Source organism: Vidua chalybeata, chromosome 2 (assembly GCF_026979565.1).
Source record: "Vidua chalybeata isolate OUT-0048 chromosome 2, bVidCha1 merged haplotype, whole genome shotgun sequence".
Lineage (NCBI taxonomy): Eukaryota > Metazoa > Chordata > Aves > Passeriformes > Viduidae > Vidua > Vidua chalybeata.
In genome coordinates, this window is record NC_071531.1 from 30,238,115 (window position 1) to 30,249,284 (window position 11,170).

The 11,170-nt window shown below is 40.8% G+C and overlaps 1 protein-coding gene across 1 annotated transcript; it reads right to left on the reverse strand.

Moving 5' to 3' along the window:
- Positions 1-134: 134 nt before the first annotated feature.
- On the reverse strand, positions 135-6,618 carry NMS (neuromedin S). Its single transcript, XM_053936196.1, has 8 exons — positions 6,546-6,618; positions 6,372-6,427; positions 5,940-5,990; positions 4,784-4,843; positions 2,112-2,147; positions 1,664-1,705; positions 644-674; positions 135-167 (listed from the first exon to the last, which is right to left on the reverse strand). The coding sequence occupies exons 1-8, from the start codon at positions 6,616-6,618 to the stop codon at positions 151-153; spliced, it is 366 nt and encodes a 121-aa protein (XP_053792171.1). The 3' UTR covers positions 135-150.
- Between the last annotated feature and the right edge of the window lie 4,552 nt (positions 6,619-11,170).

An 11,170-nucleotide genomic window follows, 5' to 3' on the forward strand; every position in this document is an offset into this window, starting at 1 on the left:
GGACAACAAAAAGAATTACTGATTGCAAATTTATTAAATGGAACAGCAAATTCCAGACAACTGAGTTACATAATAGACAACCACTGCAATGGGAAGTCTCTTTCCTTTATGTAAACCAAGTCATCGAGCTGGTGAATGAATCCATGAACGTCACATTCCACGATATTCTGAAACAAATTAACACAGTATCATATTTTATGTTGAGATGTTGATCTGAATATGACTTAGTACTCAGTTCTGTACATCCATTTTTTTTTTCACAGCTACAAATTAAATAGCTTCAGATTCTAAAACCAGAAGATTTTGATATTTGAAGGTCCAGAAAAGCACTCAAATCTGTTATTTGTACTCAAACATGAATCCTTTCTTCTCACATAGTTCTCTTTCTAACATGTCGCAACCATGCTGACCTTATTTTAGAGTATGGAAGCATGACAGAAAAACCCCATCCCTCTGTCAAGGGTGTGCTCTCTAAGTCTCTGAGCATGAAAAAACCCTACATTTCTGTCACAACAACTCTTAGTGGCCAGATGAAATATGTGTATCTAGGTTTGTACTAGGTTTGTAATGCTTCTCAGTACCTTCTTTTCTCATGAGGTGAAAAGGCAGAAGAAATTCTTGACACTTTTGGTTGCCTACTTACCACTGCCTTCAATAGTTCTTCCATTTCGAGGCTGAAAAACATCATAATTAGATGATTATAAAGAAGCAATGGATTACAGACTTATAAGCACACCAAAATACATCCCCATCATGCAGACAGGGTACTGTATAAAACTGCAGTGAGACTTTCTTTAAAACAACATGTCAAATACCAGGGGGATCCATGCAGGGTGGGTTATGCTTTTAAATATGAGAAATTTTCATTCAGCCTCTGCCCAAAAAGCTAAACATTCTGGCTTTAATTATTCTCATTCACGGTTTGGGTTTAAATTCATTGGGGTAATATAGGCACATGGCTAAGAAAGAGCATGTAAATACCAGCACTGAAAGAACCTAGATGAACACACTTGAAACAACATATAACTTGAAATTAAGCATAAATGACAGCTGAATTGGTACTCTGGTTACCTGACGTGACCTACTTTACAGTATTTTAAATTTTTTAAAAATGTGTTGAAGATATTCCTAAAAATTAGTTTTGTGTTAATTGGAGTGTGTCTAAACCAGCACACTGGCCATTAGACCATGTCATAGCTCAGCAAGCCAATGGGTGAAAAATGTGAGAGGAATTATGATTATTTTGCTTTGGCTTTTCACCATTATGCAGTGTGACATCGCTTCCTGGGCAGACCTTTCAGACCAGGTGGGCACTCAGCCCAGGCACATGTTTGATCTAATTTATTTAGCATCAGTGCACCTTGACAGTCTCAGAGATACAAGCCACATGGATCATTTGGCTCAAGATAAAACATTTGCAGAGCCATATCTTCAAAAAAAAAAAAAAAGTGTTTAATCCACCAGTACCCCAGATCTCATTATCTTGTCATGTTTTAGTCAAACCAGAGCTTTTTGAACAAATGGCCCCCTAAGCTTTCAAGCATAGGGATATTTGGCTTCTATTCAAAACAACTGTGGCAAAAATTTGTGAAACAGCTGCTTGTTTGTGAACATATAACAATGTCTGAGATTCAGAATCTTTAAAGCAAAGAGATTCAGATACCCTGAAAAGGAAGAAAGGCCGCCCCAGAGTTCCATGACTGTCCTATAAAATCAAACACAAACAATAACAAAATACTTTAGACTCAGTTCCATAGATCTGTTGCCAAATTTTACCATTCTATCAGAATATTGGTAATTTGGGGCCTTTTTCAGCAGCATGCAAACAAGATGTTGATAGTCCCCAGTGCCCATTCATCTGGAATGCTGATTAAAAATTAATGCTTGAGGCACATTGTGTCTAATGTAAATAAACTAGGTTACCATAATTAAAGACTCACAGGGTTAAAAGAGATATAAAAGAAAGCTTTACACGTAGGGTATGAGCAGGGTCAGCACAGATCACTTCCCAACCACTGGAAAAACTCAAGCTGACTTTAAAAGAAACAAGGAAAGGGACATACTTTCCCTATCCACTGCTACTCCCACTGCTTGTCTTCATATTTACATACCTTCTTTGTAAACTTTGCAGAAGCAATCTGTGATTCCTGCAAGTGGACACTGTACGTTAATCAAGATGCCGGCACGTTTTGGTTTGTTACAGTGACCCTCTGGTACTGATGAGGTTGGTACGCTCGGTATGAGAAGAGAGATAACCTTACACTTATCACAGACAGATGTAAGAACGGCAGCAAATGGATCTTTTAAAAGACTGATGTGAAGCCTTGCCTGGAAGTTGCTCTGTTGATTACCATCATTCAACAGGCTTCCCCTGCTGTACAGCAAAGTGCAGCCGTGCTCTGGGGGGTGAAGCAGAGCTCAGCCTGGAGCTCCACTCCTCAGGCTTGAATTGTGCTGATAGCTCTTATCTTGTTAAAATGGGGCTGCTCTTCACCTTTCAGACTGCCCTTGGTTTTAACCCAGGAAAGACTGCTGGGTTTAAGCCTTCCCCTGCACTCTTTATTCTTCAGAAAATTGCTCATTTTTCTACTCAGCCTTACTTCAAGGAATAGAAACTTTCCCCATGACTTTCTCTGAGCAGACTAAGTTCAACATGTGATGAACTGTAGAGCCTGGTTTGGGAGCCCTCCTGCCCATGACACAGCTGCCAGGCTGTATGCTCCCAGCCAGGAACGAGATGGGATGGCTGTGTGCCACAGCCCATCAGTCACCCACCAGTGAGTGGGTTTAGTTACCTGGAGTGGGATTGAAAAACAAATACATGCCATGGGCAAGAATGGGAAGATGGGTGAGAATGCAGGAAAGCATGTGGATGGGAAACTGCAGAGAAGGAGTTTTAAAAGACAAAATACACAAACAAGAAAGAGGGAATCATGGTTCAGGGTATGAGAAGAGAATTTCTTTGGTTCAAGCTGCAAGACAAGAATTTATAAAGTGACTAACATTATCTTACAGGGCTATGAAATACTAGGGAAGAAAAAAATGCTTGCTCAATCAAGGTGCTTTAAAGGATGCAAAGGAGGAGACTACCACAGAGAGACAATATGAGTGCTACCTTTGTTCTGATTTGATTATTACACACCAAGCAGAGATAGAGATTGGCTCATGACTCAGCCTGCAGTTTCAACTATCCTAACTAATTTATAACAGGTGAGAGATTACTATGTGGAAGAAATATGGTAAAAACTGAGCTTTTAAATATCTTTGGGGTGGAAATTTCAAACACACAGTGAAGTGATTGGATATTGATGCTAAATATTCCTAGTTCTCACAAAATATTTTAAATTCCCCAGGTGGGTTCAAGTCCCATTCAAACCCAAATTGCCATGGACTTTGCCTTTCACAGTGCTGCGGCCTCATTCCTTCTCTTAAAACACCATCTACCTTCTCTATAGGATCTGTAACTCTGACTGAATGGGTTTTTTTTATTCACAGAAATATAGAATAATGTAGAAAGTTAAATTCAGCTGACATTAGTAGGATTTCATAACTGTTTCATTGGGTTCACTACATACAGCTCAAGTTTGTAGTGTCTTCTGAAGATTCCTTGTGGGCTAAGAAAGTAGGACTTCATGTAATATGAGATTTGATCAGCTGGGTAATACTTCACATAGTTCTTTTTCCATATTTCACATATTTATTTTATCTGCTGCTTTACTCAGACCACACCTAGCAATCATATTGCAGATGTGTAGCTCATATCTTTTTAAAGGATATTGTATGAGATTCAGCTTGTGTCTTGAGGACACATAATTTTTTGCAAAGTTAGTAACTAAAATAGTAACCAGGAATAGGACTGCGTTCAAAGTTACCAGATGATTCTGGACGTTCCCTCATTGGCTAAGCTGTGGAAGTATAAGAATCAAGAGTGAACTCAAAAACATTTATTAGACTTTATGACTGAAATGCTAGAATTTTTTATACAATCAGCTTCAGTATTGTAGAGTTTAGTGACTGCTTCAGGAAAGCATGCTTGGAATTATAATAAGGTAAAGACACTGGCAAGAAGAGATATTAAAATGCATTTCAAAATACTTTCCTTTATTGTCTTGAAGGATCTGCTCCTCTTTTGAAAAAGCAGAGGACTCAGCCTCCACAAGTAAATTGGCCTTTTTAGCATATACCCAGGGGCTGAGTGAATTTTATGGAAAAGGTTCTTAATGGAATGGTGCTAATAAAAAAGTGATATAAAGCAGAACTGGCATTGAGGTGGGTCCTTATATGACTGCACCAACAAAAAAGAGCTATACTCAATAACTCCTCAACTTAATCTCTTTACTCTGAGTCAGAAAAAGAAAAAACCCAAACACAAATAGAGTATTAAAATCAGTAAAGCAACTCATACACATCAGTGTTCAGCATAATCTAAGGTTTGCTATTGATCCAATGTTATATATATTTTTAGTGTGTTTAACACTGTGTTATTCAAAATTGAGGATCAGGTTAAAATACTGACTCTGACTATAAGTGAATGTTTTGGTTCTTAAGCTCTGAATTGGTGAAAAACAGCAGTTTCATATAAATAATTTAAAGTAACTAAGAATTACATGCAAACTACTAACAAGAAGAAAATATTTTCTATACCCTCCTACATCTCTTAAACCATTATAGTATTAGATTATACATTATTGTTTGGAGAGACATGTCAGAAAGTTGGTCGTGGAGTGGTTGATTTCTGTGTTTAAGGGAGTGCTTTGGAAGTAAACAAGCAATTACACCTTACCTCATTTTTATGCATGCTGTTGAATATGGAATAACAAAGATCCAAAACAGTGCTCGAGATCTGAAAAAAAAAAAAAAAAAAGCAATACTTTAATACACTTACTGGGAGAACATGGTGTACATGGTTTGATAGAAAATAAGCTTGATTCTGATCCCAGATCAGTTTAGATTGAGCAGAGTTGACCAAAAACACTTAGAGCAAGGGCAAACTTACTGATGCTACTATGAGCTGAAAAATTAGTCTTTTGTTTGAGGAGAATACACACAATACAACTATTGTCAATACAGTCTGGTGATATAAATGATCAAAATCAGCCTCTTATATTTAAAATACATTTTTCTATGCTAATTGTTCTAGGGGTAGCTTTGTTTTGAGGCATGTTTAATCTATGCTACTTTTTAACTACAAGCCTTTTGGTCAATCATATCATCTTTATTCATATACTGAAATGCACTGTCCCATACATTGCCACAGGACAGAGATTTGCTTAGGCATTCAATTGCATTAGATGAGAACTACAGCTCCAAAGGAAGTGAGGTGTAAGACACCTGAAAAACAGGCTCTGGGAACTGTTTTCTACAAGTTTTGGTTCACAAAACTGAACATTTCATAAAGAAAAAAAACAGCACAAAATGTTCAAAATTTCCAAATACTTCCTGATCCTGCAAATATTTTTCTTCCTGCTTGGAAAATGACCCTTGGGCTCAATATTAAATGCAGTGCAGCTTTCACATACTGATCTTTTCTTTTAAAGTGTTTGTAAGCCTTGGGCCAGCAGAAATTATCTATGAAAACTTCCCCTTTCCCCCCTCTCCTCTGAGCACCCCAGAAAAAAACCATCCACCCACCAAGCACTGAGCCAGGACAAAACAGGACCTCTAAATCCTGCAGAACTGTCTGGCACTTCTTCCTTCAGTGTTAGCTACTACTGGCATGGCAAGAATGGGGGAAAAAAGTGCTTTTCTTTAGGTCTGCATTAGCTTCACGAGGAGGAGAGCACATACACCAACAAACTTGCTCTTCTCTCCAGAGCTGCTGGCTCTCTGGCGGAGGCTCTGCCACCTGCACACATCGATGCTCCAGGTTATAGAGGACAATTAGTACGTTGGGAAGAGAGAGTCTCAGCAGATCAAACACATTACAGGAGTCAAGTTACCTGGGGTTGATCAGACATTTCCATCCACTGACTGAAACAGAGTGCCAGTTGCTTTAAAAAGTAAAGAATAGACATTAACAGTGTGTCTATCGTACCTTCGGACCTGTGCCTTAGCTCGGGAAGTCGGGGCTGGCTTGTTATTAGCCTGTCCGTCTTTTGCTGACCCAGGTGTCCTATTCTGCACCCTGCTGCACTCCACACCCCTGCCCGTACCTGTTCCACCTGCCGCTGCGGGCGGCAAAGGGCGCCAGCCTCCCTCCTCTCTTTACCAACCCCCAGGGTATTTAATAAGGGATTTAATAAGGTATTGCCAATCCGATGCCGATTTCCTACCTCATTTCCCAGCCACAGACGAGCCTCGTTTCCCACCTTCCCCGTGTCTTCCTTACCTCTCCACCTCGCATCGCTGTCAGACGACAATGACAGACGTACCTGGTTTGGGGGCAGCTCCACACCGTCCCGGTAGCGCGAGAAAGGCTGCGGGAACCCTGCGGGACGGGACACGGGTGTGCTGGGATGCCGCGGAGCCCAGCCAGGACCTGGCTCCACCAGAGGAGCCGACCCTTTCCAGGGTTCTCTCGCGTTCCCCCCGGTGCCGGGACGTACCTGAGCCCCGCGGCAGGGCGCAGAGGCAGCAGGCGGCCAGGAGCCAGGGCAGGGCGGGCGGCGGCGAGGGCATGGCGGGGCGGGGATGGGATGGATGGGAGGATGGGCGAGCGGACGGGCGCCTTTATGGAGCCTCGCCGAGCCCCATATGGAGCCGCCGAGCCAATGGGCGCCGGGGCGGTCCCAAGCACCGCTCCCACTGTCGCTCCGAGTGTCGCTCCCGGTGCCGGACAAGCACTGCCGCCCCTGCCGCCCCGCGGCTCGGCCCGCCGTGACGAGAAACCCCCACCCCAGCATTGGGAACCCCGCTCTCCACCCCCTCTGGAACCCTCCGTCAAAGCTGCTTCTCTAGAAGAGGTGACCGAGAGGAAAGAGCGAGAGATGAGAAGATGCTGTGCCTGGTCAAGTGACGGAGCAACAGAAAAATCAGTTTTGTAGTAGGTCTTGCTGAGTGTTTGGAAATTATTTCTCCTCATGGCAGCTTGGGAAATAAAGTTTGCCTTCTAATTAGAAGAGTTGTGAACTTTCATATTGAACAAGTCCCATTTTACTACATTTGCCTTCACACGAAATAAAGAAAGCCATCCACCTTTTAATTAATTTCTTAGTGGGTATGGCTGTAGAAAAGATACATCAAAAGATGTTGATCTGCTATCAACAGAAAGTGATTCTCCTTTCTTCCTGGTTTAATCATTGGGTTTGACTATAGAAAACTCTCCCTGGTTTTCTCTGTGCAAGTTCTAAGAGCAATGCTTTCTAATCAGATCACAGACTTAGAAAAGCAGAGTCCTCCTGAACTCTTTAATTTAATAGACTTTGGGCCTGCTGAAGCAAATATTTATTCAGTTGTCCAATTTCTAACATAGCAGGGTTGGAGCTACATGATCCCTTCCAACCCTAACTATTCTATGATTCTATGTATTAGATGTGCTTGGGAGGCAATGGCTCCAGCGTAGGATATGAGACACAAAAAGCTGCAGAAGGTATTATTGTCACAGCATCCCACCTCATCTCATAATGTCCCTCAATGGCTGTGCTGCACACTAAAAGGATGATGGCAGGACTGTTCCTGGTGGGAGCATCTCAGAACAGTCAGGGAGGAGACACACTTGCTTTCTCACAAAGGAAAGGGGAGCCAGACTTCATCGACTTTTGTCAGCTACACAGCTGTGTGTCCTGAACAAGTAAAGAGGCACAGGAGCAGGCAAGTGACTCCAGCACCATTAGTTCACCCTTTGTTTCTTCCCCTGTCTTTGCCTCATCACAGCCTTTTGGGGGCAATAATTTGAGTGGGGAGATGTCAGGAGAGGTCAGATGTTGCTGGAGCAGACACTCAGTTGTCAGATTCTCACTGTCTTAAGTGGAATGGGAGATTCAAGACAGGATAGAATTCAAAGAGATTAGTCCCTCTGACTGCATAATTTTTATCCTCTGTGGGAGCTAAAGCAGATTGCAGCAAGTTTTGTGATGATGGTTTCTCACAGCAAATATGCCCAGGCTTTCATTAATAAGAAGATGCAGCGTTCCAGGAAGCCCATAACTCCTTTTTGCAGAGACCATGCTTTCTACCCAAGCCCATGAAATCCTGGAGTGAAAGCATTCTCTGTGTTTGTTAAATTTGCTCATAAAAGGAGGATGGTGTTTTATTTTTGATGGCAGCAAGAAGCAGGTTTGTGTTTGGTCTAATTTATTTAAGCCAATGTAGTAACAGAACTGTGAAAGCAGAGCCCCACTAAGTGTGAGCTGGGCTCATCAGAGGTAGACAGTAAAATGAGAGAAGGTAAAGATACTTTGAAAGATTGCACATTTTCATATTAAAAAAACCTGAAAATTATTGTGCACCAGCAGTGTTTCTATTGCCCTGCTTATCACAGATCTTGCATCCAAATCACTCCCATGCTGCAGAAACACAGGATCTTAGAGAGCCATTATAGATTCACCATTTGCTATTATTTTTTTAATATTTACATATGAGATACCAATCCTTTTAAATCCTAATAATTTGCTAACTTTTTACAAGAGAAAAATATTAAATTATGACCAGATTGCTAGTGATAGATCACAGTAATGGGATGTGCTTCTCTGGCTTTCCCTATTTGGTGATAAAAGCTCAGTCTTCTGTTTTTTGTCTGTTATATGGTAGCCTCTTTCCCCTTTTTTAAACACATTTGAGTTCAGTAGTGAAATTTTTTTTGTAATAGCATGTGATCATGTTGTGTGGGTAAAATCTACTTCTACCTTACATAAAATACTGGATGCTATCTGGACCTTTCCTTCCTCCTTTTCATGCACAATAAACCATCTGCTGCTTTATTTCACCATTTACCAGGGAGTAGCCTAAGTGTACTCTGTGCCTTCTTTCAGCAAATTTTGCCTACAGTGAAGCCCATGGAGCTATTCATTTGCATCAAGTGAGGCTTAATACTTGAAGATAAGAAAAAAATAACTCATTCAAGCTCCACTAAAAAAAATTCACAACTTATCTCCTAACTGAAAATAGTATTTTATCACAGCTATGCAGTATGAGAGAAGAATGGGGAAAGTGTTGAAAACTAAAATTTCAAATATATGATGGTGTTATATTGTGAACACATTCAGCTTCCTTAAATCAGAACTTTCTTTGCTGCTGGATGTTTCATTTCAAAAGTGTTAGCTAAGGTGCAGCCAATTGATATATCAACGCCAAGCCATATTAATGAGCCATACTTTCGCTACATAAATAAAATTCCTCTTTCAAGGTCCTGGGCTCTCTGCATGAAGAGAGAAAAATAGGGTGACTTTCAGTGTTCTCAGTGATTCACAAGGGAGTCAAAAATGAAGCTTTGGCAGGGGGTTGATGAGAAAAAAAAGGATTTTTTATTGTGAGTAAGGAGTCTTGGCATATATTTAGCAATAGCAATATTATGACACCCATAATTTTAGAATAAAACATGCTGTGATTGATAAATTAATAAGAAGAAAATGTGGCGTCAATGGGCAAAAAAAGGTGAAGGGCTGGTTTCCTTTTTGTAAATGATTTCTGCAATGAAATCAGTAGTTGTTGCAGACAGCAAGGACAGAGTGCGCAATGTCATGATTGAGCAGCTCTTGAGTGCATCCCAGCTCATCCAAGCTGCTTCTGCTTGCTCATGCCTCTTCCCCTCTGCAGCTCAGCAGTACTTTGTACAACGCCTTATCCTGCTCTGAGGGCTTTCAATACCTCACCCACGACCTGTTTGGAAAGATGAGGAAAGCTGCAGAAAATGGAGGATATTTATTAGGCAAACTTGCCACAGAGCCTGCAGACAGCTCCCATTACTCATCTTCTATTACATATGACAGTGCCTACTTATGTTGAATACAAGACTGTGTTTGATGTGGTTTTAGTTAATACTCATTTACCTTTCCAGCACAGACAAGTAGTCCAAACAGTGGGAGCTTGTCTCATTCTTGTTTTTACATGGGCAAGGCTCTACATGGGCAAGGCTCTACTCGGCACTCAGAGCTGTATGCCCAAGCTTTGCTTTACCAGTACATATCATACTTTTTTAAAACTGATGTCTGCTAAAGGTGCTGATTTGGTTGTCAGAATGTCAACTAAGTATGATATGATCAAGTAATTACAATCTTATGCTTTTTTTTTTTTTTTTTTTTTGTGGTTGCGTTGCTATACTTTACAGCTGTAAAGCCACATTCATAAAGTTGAGTAGGCCAGCAAGTAAATGTTTCAAGGGGATCAGTTAAAAGTATGTCCCACTGGGCAGGAGCTCAAAAACAAGAGTTAACCAAGAACATCAAAACAGAGGACAAATGCTAATGGCGAAGTTAGGAAACTAGACCAGGAATCTGAATGTTTGCATTCTTTTGGATAGCTTGTTGGCTAATTTTTGGAGAAATGTGATTTTTATGTCTGCTACACTCAGCCAGAGAAGTGTAAATTCCTCTGAAATGGAGCAATTTGCACTTACCATGTTGTGCTGTATGGAAACAGTGCTGTAGCAATGGGCTGTATTTGGTAACAGTGGGATAAAGGATCAGTATCATTTCTAGATTTTGAGACATTTGAAAAGATCTTTAACCTGGAGCTCTGACTTGGCTTAATTTTATTTGGCGTTGCCCCAGCTGGATAGGGAAGCAGTATGTTCTTCCACTGAGGCAAACTGGTGGGATAACTCAATATCTGCAGTTTAGCTTTCACCAAGGATTTGTCCAGAATGATTCATTCCTGGCATCTTAGGCCTGCCGTAAATTTCCAGGTGGTCTCTGAGTCAAATGCTGGAGTGGCTGACACATACTTCACACCACCAGCTGAACAAATTTGATTTTAATAGCTGAATTATAATGCTGACACTCATTCATCCATGCCTCCTAAATCTGAATGATTTAATCTGTAGCTTTAATTTTCTTTGGGTATAGCTATATGTAAATTATAATTTTGTGTTTATAAAGGGATCACCACAGTCTATGGACACCATACACTGAATAACAGAATAAAGGATTTAGATTAACATCCATACCACACATCTCAGATTTCTGGCAAATACCCAAATCCTACATCTTCATTACTATATGAGAAGAAAGTAGCTGAAAAGAAATGTTTTTCTCACCAAGAACTGACTACAGGGAGAGCCAATCCCAGACCATTT

Excerpts from the sequence above, each read along its gene's own strand:
- NMS (XM_053936196.1), bottom strand. The coding sequence starts at position 6,618 with ATGCCCTCGCCGCCGCCCGCCCTGCCCTGGCTCCTGGCCGCCTGCTGC. Across the intron at positions 6,428-6,545 it reads CGCCCTGCCGCGGGGCTCAG|GGTTCCCGCAGCCTTTCTCG; the intron begins GTACGTCCCGGC and ends CCCGTCCCGCAG. Across the intron at positions 675-1,663 it reads GGCCTTTCTTCCTTTTCAGG|CCTCGAAATGGAAGAACTAT; the intron begins GTATCTGAATCT and ends GATGTTTTTCAG.